General features: G+C 39.3%; 1 protein-coding gene across 2 annotated transcripts in view; it reads right to left on the minus strand.

Moving 5' to 3' along the window:
* Positions 1 to 16792, minus strand: part of LOC5564174 — a 550217-nt gene that overhangs the window by 182015 nt on the left and 351410 nt on the right. For both annotated transcript variants that reach the window (XM_021844877.1, XM_021844876.1), the window contains exons 5-6: positions 16388 to 16506; positions 5798 to 5951 (exon numbers count right to left, since the gene is read on the minus strand). In XM_021844877.1, coding sequence (XP_021700569.1) covers positions 5798 to 5951; positions 16388 to 16506 — 273 coding nt within the window. The remainder of the gene's footprint in view (positions 1 to 5797; positions 5952 to 16387; positions 16507 to 16792) is intronic.

Below are 16792 nucleotides of genomic sequence, written 5' to 3' on the forward strand. Positions count from 1 at the left end.
GGAAGAGGAAGACGCAAGATTGATTTATTTGCGGCGGCGATGACGATGGCTTGGGCGCTTCTCCGAGCGGCAAACTACTGTTGCTCGGAGAAGCGTCCAAGCCATCGTCGTCGCCGCCGCAAATTTATCCGCGCTCCCAGATTTCGACCCGTGATAAATTCAGCATCGGCGGTCAAGAAGCAAGCCCGATAGGAACCAGATACCAGAAGCCCCCAGAATTGCTGATCCGAGGAGCTGCTGCTAATCGAGCGTCGGAAGCGCTCGAGTTTCCAGATTTCGACACGTGCCCGTGGATCCACTACCCGTTGCTGTTTGCGTTGAGGATTTCCCGTTTGACCATGGCGATCAAGTGATAACTTCCCGCAGTGCTATTCATCTGCCATCGGACCTTGTCAGGACCATCAAATTTGTGGTAAAGAGTTGAAGGAATAATATTTCCAACCTTATTACATCTTATATTCCTCAATCAATCTCGCAGTTTCGTACAAAATTTAATTTGTTATGAATAATTGATGGCACGTCAATTTGAGACTATTCGTGGACGCTGCTGCAGTGCCGTCGGGGTGAGTGCTCAAAATTTCACTTTAAAAGTACGGAGAATGAGACATGTAACGAAATTAGGGGAGATTTTGAACGTTGTTTATGAACCAATTATTACGATTTTAGTATCATTCGATCAGAAATATATGTACGCATCGTAAGTAATATATCCGATAAGTGAATTTTGTTGTTTAACTATTGAAAATTTGATAAATGTTGACCTCTTTCTTATCCAACCAATCACGTTCGAGCACTTTTCGACGGTGTCGCTTCCCACTATAAAAGCAAATGGTCCCTGCTTCTTCCCTCAGTAGGGACGAATGACCTTCGGGTTAAAGTCCCTCTCAAACAACAACAACAACAATTCTTCCCTCAGTCTTCTTTTTGCGGTCGGACTGTGAACACGGTCGGGCGAGTCATTCTCGCTTTGCTTTTGCACCCGCGCCACAGTCCAATTTGTGTCGTCGGAAGAGGAAGACGCAAGATTGATTTGCGGCGGCGATGACGATGGCTTGGGCGCTTCTCCGAGCGGCAAACTACTGCTGCTCGGAGAAGCGTCCAAGCCATCGTCATCGCCGCTGCAAATTTATCCGCGCTCCCAGATTTCGACTCGTGATCGGTGGTCCAGAAGCAAGCCGGTTAGGAACCAGAAACCAGAAGCCCCCAGAGTTGCTGATCCGAGGAGATGCTGCTAATCGAGCGTCGGACTGGTGAAATCGCTCAAGCTTTCAAGAGTGAGCATCCTTTCCTGATTTCGACTTGTGCCCGGGGATCCAATGCCCGTTGCTATTGTGCGCCATCCACGTCACGAACCATTCAGCTGGTTCGTCGTATAAGCAAATTCCCCGTTTGACCATGGCAATCAACTGATAACATCCCGTAGTGCTATTTATCTGTAACCAAATCGAGGCTAAGAAAGCCATCGGCCCTTGTCAGGGCCATAATATTTGTGGAAAAGAGTTGAAGGAATAATATTTCCAACCTTATTACATCTTATATTCCTCATTCAATCTCGCAGCTTCGTACAAAATTTAATTTGTTATGAATAATTGATGGCACGTCAATTTGAGACTATTCGTGGACGCTGCTGCAGTGCCGTCGGGGTGAGTGCTCAAAATTTCATAACGATTGTAAACTAGAGTGGAATTTCCGACAGTGTCTTTGATTTGCCATATTTTATGAGAACACTTCGATTACGAAAATGATCACATGTAACAAAATTGCGACATGTTTAGAATGCTTTTGAAAAGAAATTCCCATTGAACAATTTTCATAATTTTGGCACCATGGATCAGAAATTTACCTGCATATTAAAGAAAACTATTGATTATCAATAGCGATCTATTGAATATTTAGTAATTGTCAACCCTTTCATTCATGTTCGACCAATTTCTCACGCATTATCATTTTTCGCAATTATCAAGTAATTCTAAGTCCAACTCATTATTGGCACATATGCATTTCCCAGATTGGTCGATTAGAAAGAGAAGAGCACGAAGGGGAGGAGCATAATCTGCTAATCTAAGGGTATATAGCATGCTCCCTTCGTTGGATTCGGTTTCATTCCGTTTCGACTTCCGAGCTGGCAAGAGCTCCTCCAAACCGGCTCAGCTCCTCGCTACCAGAGGCAAGCTACGAGATGGCTGAAGAACATCGACCAAAGCCGCTTGTTGAAGCGCACATCGTCATCCGCACCGCAAATCTCATCGGGCGAGGAGGATTGCAACCAGTGCGCCGTCAAAGTGTGTCCGATCAGCAAGCGGCGGCAAGTTTGTACGAGATGGCTGAAGAAAATCGACCAAAGCCGCTTGTTGAAGCGCACATCGTCATCCGCAACGCAAATCTCATCGGGCGAGGAGGATTGCAACAAGTGCGCCGTCAAAATGTGTCCGTGTTACGCAAATTCAACAGTTCAATCGGCCCTTTTCAGAGCCAACAAATGTGTTTCAAAGAGTTGATTGTGTAATATTCCCTAATTTGTTCGAGATGATCGTCATCCGCACCGCAAATCTCATCGGGCGAGGAGGACGCAACAAGTGCGCCGTCAAAATGTGTCCGTGTTACGCAAATTCAACAATTCAATCGGTCCTTTCCAGAGCCAACAAATGTGTTTTAAAGAGTTGATTTGTAATATTACTTAATTTGTTCGAGATGGCTGTAGAAAATCGACCAAAGCCGCTTGTGGAAGCGCACATCGTCATCAGCACCGAAAATCTCACCGGGCGAGGAGGATTGCTACCAGTGCGCCGTCAAAATGTGTCCGTGTTACGCAAATTCAACAATTCAATCGGCACTTTTCAGAGCCAACAAATGTGTTTGTTTTAAAGAGTTGATTGTGTAATATTCTTTAATTTGTTCGAGATGGCTGAAGAAAATCGACCAAAGCCGCCAAAATGTGTCCGTGTTACGCAAATTCAACAATTCAATCGGCTCTTTCCGGAGCCAACAAATGTGTTTTAAAGAGTAAATTGTGAAATATTCCCTAATGTGTTTATCACATCCTTGCTTTAATTTCTTAATTCATCTCATAGCAGCATACAATAATTGATTTATTACGAATAATTGACAATACGGCAATTTGATGATGTTTCCGAGGACGCTGCTGCAGTGCCGTCGGGATGCAATAACAGCATAATGCTAATCTTGTAATTCCCTTACCCATACATCAGTTTGATGTAGCCTATTTCCCAGATAAGAAAACGAAGAATTTGAAAGGAGGAGCATCACCTGCTATTCTAAGGGTATAAAGCATCCCTTCTTCGTTGAATTCGGTTTCATTCTGTTTTCGCTTTCGAGCTGGTAAGAGCTCCTGCAAACCTGCTCAGCTCCTCGCTACCAGAGGCAAGCTGTTTGTGCGAGATGGCTGAAGAAAATCGACCGAAGCCGCTTGTTGAAGCGCACATCGTCATCCGCACCGCAAATCTCATCGGGCGAGGAGGATTGCAACCAGTGCGCCGTCAAAATGTGTCCGTGTTACGCAAATTCAACAATTCAATCGGCACTTTTCAGAGCCAACAAATGTGTTTTAAAGAGTTGATTGTGTAATATTCTTTAATTTGTTCGAGATGGCTGAAGAAAATCGACCAAAGCCGCCAAAATGTGTCCGTGTTACGCAAATTCAACAATTCAATCGGCCCTTTCCAGAGCCAACAAATGTGTGTTAAAGAGTTAATTGTGTAATATTCCCTAATGTGTTTACCACATACTTGCTATAATTTCTTAATTCATCTCATAGCAGCATACAATAATTGATTTATTGCGAATAATTGACAATACGGCAATTTGAGGATGTTTCCGAGGACGCTGCTGCAGTGCCGTCGGGATGCAATAACAGCATAATGCTAATCTTGTACATCCCTTACCCAGACATCAGTTTCATACAGCCTATTTCCCAGATAAGAAAACGAAGAATTTGAAAGGAGGAGCATCACCTGCTATTCTAAGGGTATAAAGCATCCCTCCTTCGTTGAATTCGGTTTCATTCTGTTTTCGCTTTCGAGCTGGTAAGAGCTCCTGCAAACCGGCTCAGCTCCTCGCTACCAGAGGCAAGCTACGAGATGGCTGAAGAACATCGACCAAAGCCGCTTGTTGAAGCGCACATCGTCATCCGCACCGCAAATCTCATCGGGCGAGGAGGATTGCAACCAGTCAAAATGTGTCCGTGTTACGCAAATTCAACAATTCAATCGGCCCTTTTCAGAGCCAACAAATGTGTTTTAAAGAGTTGATTGTGTAATATTCCCTAATTTGTTCAAGATGGCTGAAGAAAATCGACCAAAGCCGCTTGTTGAAGCGCACATCGTCATCAGCACCGCAAATCTCATCGGGCGAGAAGGACGCAACCAGTGCGCCGTCAAAATCAAACTCATCATCTGTGGTGCAGTCAAGAATCAAGCCTGTTAGGCACCATTACCACTATTATTAGGCAAATCAAGCGTCCGGCTAGTGAAATTGCTCAAGATTTCAAACTTGAGCCACATTTTAAGATTTTGACTTCAGCCGTGTGGTCCAATACCTGTTGCTGATGTGTGCCATCCACACGACGAAACATTCAGCTGGTTCGTCGTATAAGCAGAGAACTTGTTCATTGCATTGCATTGAGGATTTTTCGTTTAACCATGGCAATCAACTGATAATATCCTGTAGTGCCATTTATCTATAACAGCATTCGTGCTAACAAAGCCTTTGGCTCTTTTTAGGGCCACCACATGTGCGTAAAAGAGTTATCGGAGTAATATTTCCGACTTAATTTATTACATTGCCAAGCAATGAATAATATTTCTCTCAAACCATAAGAACTACAAAGCGATGACTGGATCTACTACTGAATCACTACTGTTCTTTCCAATGCTACTGTATATTTCAGAGGAGGTTATTAATATAATTTCAAAATGATCATACATCCTGAAGTGAAATTTCACATTTTCATAGATAAATATGACGAATGATTGACCAAATTGCAAATCGTTATATGCATTAATATTTACGAAAGTTTCGAGCACTGAAAACAGTATGAAGTCAAAACGAGCAACAACAATGACATCAAATTTAGTTACATAAACCATCGTGGTCCTACGTCACCAGTTCGTACAACCCCATAGGGATGTACCCTTATAGTTTTTAAAATGCTTGTTAATTTGGCTGCCAGTTTTATTCCGCTCCGATCCGTACTGCCACTTTCGAGAGGTAGGTCACAAATGATCCAATTGCATAAAATATTCAAATCAGGAAACCAATATTTTATCGATAAATTCTGATTGGTTCGAGCAAACAAATGCGGGACAACACGATTGGGGCGTATTTGGAACTGACTGACTGCAATATGTCCTACGACTAAAAGTGGGAAAACCGATGGGTTCACACAGGAAGCGACATAAAGCGATCGGTGCTAGTGGTAGGGGGATGGGACACTCTGTGACAGATGAAAGCGGAAATAAAATCAAAGAGTCATATAACTTTTATGACTCTACTCGGAATGATTGATGCCATGAAGAGAAAAAAAAATAACTGAAGGTGACGCAGAAGTACTGCAGCATTTGGAGGAAGTGTGAGTGAAGAGCGGTGGGGCGTCACATGAGTGGGAAGTTACACTTGATTGGTTCAGAATTACTGAAGTTATTACTCCATGCTACATGAAAAAACGATAGCAATATCGATTTGTGTAAGGTACATTACCAGGAGAACTAACTTTAATTTACGTTTAATTTTTGTCAGTTTTTAGAGCCCATTTTCTGCATTTCTAGGAGTTAATACTTACCGTAAGGGCACAAGCATTGGTAGGCGTTTCCTTCGTGGCCTTGCGAAAGATCGACGCAAATGCCATTGTTGGTGCACGGCGATGGAGTACAGGCGTCGATCTCTTCGCAATGTGATCCAGCAAATCCACTGCAGCACTGGCATTCATAACCTTCCTGCGAAGAGAATTGAAAAAAAAAATCCATCAGGCTGTAAGAAAATTCACTTCGAACGGTCGTCCACTTTTTCTAAATTCCAATCAAATACCCTGTCTTTTGTTTGTGGTTAGTTCTAAGCATAATAATTCACTCTCCTACAGACCAGCAATTGGAAACGATTCGAAGTGTGCATGTCAAACCAAACAACCGATTCGAATTTGTTCAGAAACAAAAAAAGAGTTCATTCAATCGAACTAGGGATGCCAAATGAAGGCACTGAAAAATGAATTAGTATTCCGGTGTGCATGTCGGTTTTGGAGAGGTTTTCTGTTGAAATGAATGTCAACGCTGTGGTCTACCGGTTTCTATAGTTTTCTACAGAATCTCTCACCTGGGCGATGTGCCTTCTATTCTACTACTGTCCTGACGAGCGCGCATTGAATGATGACAAACAATGGACGACCATTGTGAAAGGAAACCAATCATGCGGGACAGCAGTGACGTAAATAGGAGGGGCATCTGCATAATCCGCGCCATACAGTGAGCCAGGATGGAAAAAAATTACATGGGTAAAAACTCCGTGCTTTAGAACATAATTCAGGCTTGGTTCTCATAGATTACAATTGCTGTTTTTATACAATTTGATGCTCTCAAGGGGCCTTTCTTAGTCGAGTGGTTAGTGTCCCCGACTACAAAGCAAAGCCATGCTGAAGATATCTGGGTTCGGTTTCCAGTCTTTTCGTAAAGGAAAGCCCCTTGACTTCCCTGGGCATAGCGTATCATCGTACCTGCCACACGATAAACGAATGCGAAAATGGCAATTTTGGCAAAGAATAAAGCTCTCAATTAACAACTGTGGAAGTAATCATTGAACATTATGCAGCTCATAGACGCTGAAACGGTTTGACCTACATTGACTCCGCCCGCAAGTTAGTCAAACCGATTTATGTTGATGCAACCGTTTGACCGACTGTCAAAGTTCGTTACAGCAACACTATGTTTCTATTCTTTTTGATAGTGGCCAGCATAGTGGATATGTGATTGTTATTTTTCCGATCTCTGTGACTGTAGGTGGAATATTCAAACGATTTTTGAGCAAAAAGTGTTGCAAGGGAAAGCGGAACTTTCAAAATTTTAAGTATCGGAAGAAATGGATGATAAAATTATGAGGGGCCTCTGTTGGAGATTATTATAAATAGTCATCGATATGGAAATTTCTCCAAACATTCTATTCAGAATATTTTAGAGGTTTTCCAGGAATCCAGGAGTTATAATAGGGATTTGATCGAAAATTCCGCTTGGGATTCTACCAGGAATTTTATCACTAATTACTCTAAAAAAAATATCTACAGATTCAACCAGAAATTCCTCCGGGGAATATCCTTCTGGCATACATTAAGGAATTCATCTTGGCAATCTTCCAGAGATTCCTTCACAGGCTTTTCACAAATTATTCAGCATTTAAGCTACTGATTCTGTTGTCTCACCATACAACAAAGAGCAGATTCCGTTTTTATAAACCGTTTATTTGAGTTCAATGTGAGGGTGGTTATAAAATTCCTGGATGAGAGGAGAGTAGCTATATAATAAAGAGTTTTCATAAAACAATGCATCTACAAATTTCACTCACGTTTACTACGCGCTCGGAGTCAGACAACAATTGATACTCTGACGGTTATTGTTGCATGGATACCTGAAGTTAATTTTAAGTTAATATCTTTTATGGTTGATTCAATTACACTGTACAAATGAAAATAATAATCACTCACCAACTAATTATTTGTGTAATTTTAGATTTAACTGCCGTAATGAATTGCTCGCCGTTCGTTTAGGTTAAGCTAATAGATAAGTAGTTAAGGATAGAAATTCAGCATGTTTAACTCATAATAATTCACTCTTATCGTACTAATAGAAAATAGCTTATTAACTTTTATCATTAACTAACAATAGATTAAGATTTTACTAACTTAAGACATAAGTTTGTTTTAGATTAAAGAATTGTGCCAATTTGTCTTAGTTCACGCCTCATTATTCTAATTTCTTGCTATCTCTTCTCTTTGACAGTTTGCCAAGTCCATATAGGTACTACAGTTTTCCTTTGTGGTAGTATTCGTAGAAGCGTTGCCAGTCCGGTGGAGCTGCGCGTTGACAACAGATTCCTTCAACGATCACTCCAAAACAATCTTCAAGTGATTTCTTCAGTTATTCTTCGGGGCTTACTCCAAGGCTGACTCCAAGAATTTCTTCAGTGATTGCTACAACAATTTCTCCAATGATTATTTCAGGACTTCCTCTAGAAGTTAATTACAAGTATTCCATCACGCATTACCTAGGAATCACATCACGAATTTCTTGAAAATCTTGCCCAGCAATTTTTCAAGATATTCATCACCTAGAATTCTACCCAGGGATTTCACTAGGACTTTTGTCAGGGCTTCCTCATAGGATTCCTTCTTAAATTGTACAAGGAGTTCTATGAAAAATTCTACCAGGAATTTCCTTAACCTTTTTTTCTAGTCTCTACAGATTCCTCGGGCAATTTATCCAACAACTCCCTAAGTAATTTATTCAGTGATTCTTCCAATGCTTCTTTCAATAATTAGCGTTAGCGTTAGCGTAGTTACGGTATACTTCGTAGATTGGATACTAGCAACATTCATGTTTTTTTTAATAATCTCATCCTGACTACTTTCAGGAACAAGGCAGGGGAGTATACCTTGTTCAAATCATAAACAAGAATACTAAAAGCATGAATATCACTATTCCCGGCCACGCCCATCTTTACCGTAACTTGGAATAGGGGAAGAAAATGTTGATGTAGCACTTACTTAATGAGAGGCCACCGACTCAGCGACACCCTCATAAGTGCTACGGAGTTAGAGGTTGGGGAAGGTATATTGTCAAGATTCGCCTAGAAAGCTGGCGATAGGCCATAAACATTTATTGTTTAAGTGTTTTCAATTTAATATTTTGAATGCCGGCAATCAAAAGAGAAAACAATAGTTTATTTATAGTATAAATAGTATTTCGCGAAATGCTTGTCGATTGTGCAGTAAAAAGCAAAACCGATCCATCCTGACGAATGTGTTTCCTAATTGCCTATTTTTTACAATTTATTTTCGTAAGTTAAAAGATATCTTTAAACAGGATTGAGTTTTAGAAATACATAGTCATAATGTTCTGGAAATTCAAAATCCGAAAGTTTCATACAGGTATGTTTTTCAGGGAGAACACTCCCTAAAAATAGTGATTTTCAAGAACCTTGAAGCACAAACCTCAACCGAACTATGTTTAAACTTGCTCCAATCATAAAACCGTATTCGACAAAAGTTCGTAGAATTGAATAAACTACTATGTTGAGGTATTTTCGATAAGTTTTAATGTTCTGTTCAGTAGTTATGAATTTTCAAAGCTTGAAAATAGTCCAAAAACACATAATTGATTTGAAGCACATCTAAATTTTCTCCAAATTGACTGAAATTTTGACCAGCAGTTCATTTTGACATGAAAAATCAAAATATTGGTTGACTGAGGAACCTCCAGACATTTGAATAGGTCTAATCCAGAGTCATCGGATTATATAAAATAACAATACGCGTAAAAAAAGCGACGCAAACACGTGCAAAATCGTGAGCAAAAAAACCGAACTGTCCTGCTTGGGCTTCACGAGGTACTACCCAGCAAGACACTCCCTCCAATGTTTCTTTCAATAATTCCACCAAAAACTCCTCCAAAGGTTTATTTGAGAATTCCTCCAGCGAAACTTCAGAAATTCCAAAACAGATTACCCAAGTAACCAAATAACACTTTGATTCGCCCTCCGTACTAATATAGGGCTATTATACAGCTGACATACCCTATATTGGCCGTATAACAGCCCTATAAGCCCAAGAAGGCGAATTAGCGGGCTAGTGGTTACTTGGGTCCCTCAGGATTTTTTCCCACGATTCCACCAGGGATGCCTCCAGATACCAGATTATTGAAGACATTGTTCAAGGAATCCTTCCCAAGACATTACTACAGGGATTCCATCAAAACTTCTATAAGGAATTTCTCCTTCTTAGAATGTTTTGGAGGAACTTTAGGAATTTTTTTGGCGCGGTTTCTAAAAGAATGTCTAGTGTAATCCATATAAGAATTTCAGCTGAAATCTTTGGAGGTTATCCTAATGTAAATCCTGCAGAATTACCTGGGCGAGTTCCAAATGAAATCTATTGAGGTTCTCTGGTTATCTGGTGGAATCCTTACAAATATCGTTGGAGGATTTGTGTAGGGGATTTTCAGTTGGAATCCTTAGAGAAAATCCTAACGAAACTTCAAACGGAATTCCTGGTGGAATTACCGAAGGAATTCTTAGAGGAATCCCTAAAGAAATCCCATTTTTTTTCAGGAAAAAATCTTGATAGAGTCACTGGAGGATATACTGGTAAATTCCCTTATCACTGGTAAAACCGTTAAGAGAAATTTCGGGTAAAATCCCAGGAGGTATTCCTGATAACTCCCACGAATCCCTGGAGATGTTCCGCGAGAAATACCTTTCAAAATTCCTGGAAGAATCATTTGGGGAATTCCGTAATCAATTCCTTAAGAAATTTCGTGAGGCATATCTTGATTAATTCCGCGAGGAATCCCTTAAAAAATTCCGAAGGTGAAACCCTTATAAGAAATTTTTGGTAAAATTCCCGAAGAAATTCTGTATAACCCTTGGAAATTATTAAAAATATTCCGGGAAGAACTCCTAGAAGAGTTTTGAGAGAAATCCCTTAAGAAATTCCGAGATTAATCCCTTGCGGAATTTCGGGAGGCATACCTTGATAACTTGTTTTTTAATTATGAATCTTAGTTTACGGCTAACCAGCCGAGTGGAAGTTTAACTACTACCGAAAAGCTTAACATTACATATACTTTGCAATTGGATTAAATGGACAAATTGATGTGAAGTTTTGCGAAAAAGTTACACGTCTTCTCAGTGAGAATCGAACTAACGACTCCTGATCTCTAGTTTGGGTGCGTTACCCCTACGCCATGAGAGGACTCATGAACGCAGAAGTTAACCTGAATTCGATTTCAGCTTAATAATCACGTGGTCCTTTTTCGCAAAGTGCACCTCTTTCGGAAGAATTAGATGCCCATCCAAACACAACGCTTTCTATTTATGTCCAATGCCTAGCCCGAGAACGCATTATTGATACTCCTGATAGGAACCCCAGAGGAACTTCTGATGGAATCCCTGGAGGAACTCCAAACTAAATCCTTGGAGGAATTCCTTAATATATTCTTGAAGGAACTCCTGATGCAATCCCTAGAGGAACTCATAATAGAATCATCTGGAAGAATTCCAGGAAGAATCTCTGAAGGAACTCCTCCTAGAAGAACTTGTGATAGAATCCCAAATCTCCGGTGGAGTTCCTCTTAAAATTTCTGAAGAAACTTCTGATGAAATCCCCGGAGGAATAAATAAGGATAACATTCTCGATTAGACTACTTATAGAATCCGTACAAGAAATCCTGATGGAATTATTTGAGGAACTCCAAATGTGATCTGTTGAGCAACTCCTGATACATTTTCTGGATAAATTCCAGGAGGAACCTCTGAAGGAACTCTTGCTGGAATCTTTTGAGGAATTCTAATGAAACTCCAGAAGAACTCTGATGTAGGCCTTACTGATACTCCTGAAAGAATCCCTATAGGATCTCCTGATGGAATCCCTCGAAGAACCCTGATGGGATTCTTGGAGGAATACCTAAATATATTCCTCCTTCTCAGCTTAGTGTTCTCATGAGCACTTCCGCAGTTATTAACTGAGAGCTTTCTTTGCCAAAGTTGCCAAATTTTCACATTTGTATATTGTGTGGCAGGTGCAGGTTCTCTATGCCCAGGGAAGTCAAAGAAATTTGCATAACGAAAAGATCCTGGACCGACCGGGAATCGAACTCAGACATCCTCAGCATGCCTTTGCTTTGTAGCCGCGGATTCTAACCACTCGGCTATTCCCTAGAAGAACTCTTGATAAAATTCCTGGAGGAATTCCAGGTGGACTCTATCAAGTAACTCCTGATGAAATCCCCAGAAAAACTCTGATGGAAACCCTAATGGTACTCCTGACAGAATCTCTATAGAAAATCCAGATGGAATCCTTGAAGGAATTCCTGAAGATATTCTTGAAGGAATCATTGTTGGAATCATTGGAGGAACTTTTTATGTAATATCTAGAAGATCTCCTGATGAAATCCCTAGAGGAATTCCTTATGGAACTCTCTGAAGGAATTCCACCAGAATCTCTGAAAGGCCTTCAAATAAAATCCTTGGGAAATGTTTGATGGAATCCCTAAGGGAACTTCTGATGAATTCCTTGGAGAAATTTTAAAAGAAGTGCCTGAAGAAACTTCTGATGGAATCCCTAGAAGATCTTCTGGTGGAATTCAGAGAAAAACTCTTGATAGAATCCCTAGATGAACTTTCGATGGAATTCCTTGAGAAACTTCAGATTTTTATGGAGCTTTGAAATTCCTTTGATACATCTCCTGATGAATTTCTGGCAGTGGTGTATTTGGAGGAATCTCTTGATGAGTTTGCTGATTTCTGAAGAAATACTTTAAAAAAGATTCCTGATTCTGGATACCTTGTTGAATTCCTACAGGATTCTATGGAAACATTTATTGAGATTTACTTGCTGAAACTGTGAAGTAATTACGGGAGGAATTGTTGGAGACATTTGCAGTGGAATCCATGACAAAAATCAGGAGAAATACCTATCTTGAAAAAATCGCGAGGAATAACTGGAAGAATTTCAAAAGAAATTTTTGAGTAACTCTTTTGAAGAATTCCGAAAGAAATTCCTGAAGGAATACCGGAAACATCATTGCAAATATTCTGAGAGAAGTCTCTGAGGGGATTAATGAAATCGCTTGATGAATTTCCGCAGGAATTCTTGACGGTGGTAATTCCTGGAGAAATCAATGGAAAATATACGAGAGGAAATTTCGGATGTATCTCCAGAAGAATTTCGTGAAGAATATCTGGTATATTTTTGGAGTAATCGCTGGAAACATGTCGGTATGATATCGGGTAAAAATCATGAAGTAATTTATGACTATTTTCCTGAAAAAAAAAACTTGAAGAAATTCCAGGATGATTCCCTGAAGAAACATCAGGAGGAATTTTTTGAAGCAACACAATGAACAATTTTGCTGACAAGTAGTTCTTAGCTTATTGCAGTTCTATAAGCTATTGTTTAGCTTTGAATGTTACATAGGGGTTTTTGTAGATATTCCTGTGGAATTCCTGAATGATTTATGAAGAAAATTGATGAATATCTTTAAGAATTCTGGAAATAGTTATTGATCGAATTTGTGAATACTGAAGGTATAAATGAAGGAACTTCTGGGAAGATCCCTGTAAATTTCTGGTGGATGCTTTGGAGTAATTTGTAGTGGAAAGACTGTAAATTTCAGAACCAATCTCTGGAGGAACACATACATAGATTCCTGTTGGATTTTTTGGAAGAAACCTTTGCATGAATTTCTAAAGAAATCTTTAGAAGAATTCCAGGAGGAATTTGTGAAGGATTCCCTGTAGATTTTGATTGGAAAAATTGTTAAAATAATGCCGGGAAGAATTTCTGTATACATTCCCAGACGAATTTTAGAACGAATTCGAGGAGGAATTTCTGGATGAATTTGTCAAGAAATTTGATGGGGAATTCTTAAAAAAATCAGGGGAAGCTCTGAAGTCATTTATGAAGAAGCTCTGAAGTCAGTTTATAAAGAATTTTCTGGATTAATCTCTTATGATTAAAACCTTTGAAGGAATTTCTGAAGTTATTTTTCAAATAATCTCTAAAAGAATCTTTGGAGAATTTTCTGGAGGAGAGCTGCAATTTTCTATATGAACTCTCAGTGAAACTTCTGGAGGAATCTCTTATTATAATTTCCTTAGGAATGACATAATTTTTGCAGACAATTCTGGATGAATTGCTGAAGAAATTTCTGAAGAAATCCGGAATATTTTCAGTAGCAATTCTTGAAGAATTGTGTATAAGTGGAATCTCTGAAGAAATCACTGAGAAACTACTGATAAAACCCTTAAAATATTTAAGGAAGAAATCGCTCTAGATGATGTTCTGGAGGAATCCCTAAAGAATTCCTGGAAAGAGAACCTTGAGAAATTTGTTGGGAAAATTTGCTGTAGGAATCTGTACGGGATTTTTTTTACGAATTTCTGAAGGAATCACTGACAGAAATGTGGGAGGATTTTCCTGAGGAAGTCATGGTAGAATTTGTGGATGCATTTATTGGGTCATACCTGGAAGAAATTCTAAAAAAATATCTGACAGTCGCCTTTAGCGGAACTAAGGAATTCCTGGCGCAATTTCTGGAAGAATTTGTGAAAGGATTCCTGATTGATTTTTTTCTGAGAATTTCTAAAATAGTAAAATTTTAGGAAGTTGTTTGGGAATTCTTGAAAGAATTTGTGGAGAATTGTCCTATGTATATTTCTTGAGGATTTCAAGGAATCCCTAGAAAATTTTACAAGATCTCTTATGGAATTTCTGCTGAAATCTGAGACAGAATTTCTGGAGGCATCCCGTATTTCTGTAGGAATCTATGGATTATTTCCTGGAAATTTTTTAGCAGTATTCCTGGTGGAGTCCCTTGTGGGTTTTCTGGAATATTTCTCTAATACTTCGTGTAATAATCCCTAGTGGAATTTCTAAATGAATCGCTGAAGGAATTCTTAGAGGATTTTCCAGACGAACTCTTGGTGCAATTTTTGAAAGATTTCCTAAAAAAGGAAGAACTTGAGTATTTCTTAAAGGATTTTTTTGTGGAAATTTCCTGAAATATTTATGATGTAAATATCTGTAGAATTCCGTGGTGAAATTTTTGAGGAAACTCCTCTTTCAGGAATCCATGGCGGAATTCTATGTGAGTTGCTGAAGGAATATCTGATGTTAACTTCTGGAGGAGTCCCTGAGAAAATTTTGGGAGGAATCCGTGAAGGATTTTCTGGAGTAATCCTTGGTAAAATAATTGGAAGAATTCTTGTAGGAATTCCTGAAGGATTCCCTAGATAAATTTCTGTATAGCTATTCGCGGAGAATTTCATTTAGGAATTCCTGGATAAACCCCTTGGGTAAAGAATTTCTTTATTATCTTGGTTCATTTAGGCACTTGTAGATTTAATCAGCGGAATTGTTTAAAATTCTGCTCCCTACATGTTTTCAATAATCAAATACCGGTGTTGATGATGAGCCACAATAATATACAAGTTTTTTCAAGCGTCACTATTTGATTGAATTCAGATGCATCGCATTCATGCAACAATTGAAAACATCATTCTTTCCAGTTATATTAACTCAAGGACTTCAAAGTTTTGCTGCTGACACCTCTGCCCAGAAGAAGAAGAAGAAGAAGAACCTCTGCCCAATATTCTCATATGCAACATTTTTTTTCTTGGATGATACTTCCGAAAGGGTAGTACTTCAAAGGATCCTCATTCAAAATAACTAATTCAAATACTTGGACAAGGGAATGTGGTTCAGAATGCATTGTGCTTCGATATAAAATTCTTATTTTACAAGTTACAAATGGAATCTATCGTTATCTGAAATCGAAAATTCCAATATAACCAACTAACTTCAGCACTAAACAAACAGCTTTGCTTGGGTAAATATGAAGAGGCTTCGATTGGGTGCAATAGTACGTAATGGAATTCACGCCCCTATTAGCTCGACGAATGGACCACAGAAAATTTCACCTTGATTGAGGTGCCATAAGCCTAACAAGTGCTATCAATGGTTTAAGAGCTCCATCATTCGTTTAGTTGTGCCTTGCAGAAGGAACAATACGACAGTCTAATGAGGAAACTACTTTCCCGCACGTTCGCCATTCTGATGGCATGATGACCTCAGCCTTTCACACCCACAAAACCTAAAACACACTCATTGGATGCTGACAATGGGAGTCATCGTCAACTCGTAAGTGGACTTCGGCCCCCACACACACACACGTGGAGTGGTTGCTGCGACAGACAAAATGATGAAATGGATTTTCGACAGAGGCACCATTTTCTCCACACGTTCTAGGGAAAAATGTTAGCATGCCCGAAGAAAAGTAAAACGATTACTAGTTTATCCAACGCAGCAAATGAAACAATTAAGAAAAAAAAACAATAATTTTGTATTAATGTATTTATTAAGACACTTAAAAAGTTTATTTTTACGCTGTGAAATTTTGTCATCAGAACTAATTTAGATATTATTCAGACTGGTATTCAAGTTTCCGAAGAATTGGTTCCTGTGATCAATCTTTACGATACATCAAGCTTCATGATTTTGATAACACAGGGTGCTCCCCTTCTTTAAATGCTTGTTAATTATGCTGCCCAATTTCCACTAGTGAAGCGATTCCGACAGACTTAGGACCGAACTTTATGCAGTGTTTGCACTTACCATCGAGTTGTTGGAGAAGCATACACCTTTTCCGGAACAGTCAGCATTTTCACCGCAATTGTCCGACTTGACGGTCACTTTTAGACGTACGCACTGATGACCCCACTGCTCAGAGACCACTGCAATGAAAACGGAAAGCATAGGAACGGAACAGAGATATTAGAATAGTTGGGTGGGAACATTTTATGTCGTTGAGTGAATCTAAGGGATTGATTGAATGAGGCGTTCGAAGAATATTGTGATGACTATCAAACTCTTGGACGAAGAATGAAGCCACCTCTCAATTTAGCGTTAAAAACCTTACCTATATATAATTAGAGAAAGGAAGGGACAAACTTGAAAGGGTTTTGATATCAGGATGAAACTTTTATAATAATCACATATCTAATAAGAATCAATTCATAC

Source organism: Aedes aegypti, chromosome 2, assembly GCF_002204515.2.
Source record: "Aedes aegypti strain LVP_AGWG chromosome 2, AaegL5.0 Primary Assembly, whole genome shotgun sequence".
NCBI classification, from domain to species: Eukaryota; Metazoa; Arthropoda; class Insecta; order Diptera; family Culicidae; genus Aedes; species Aedes aegypti.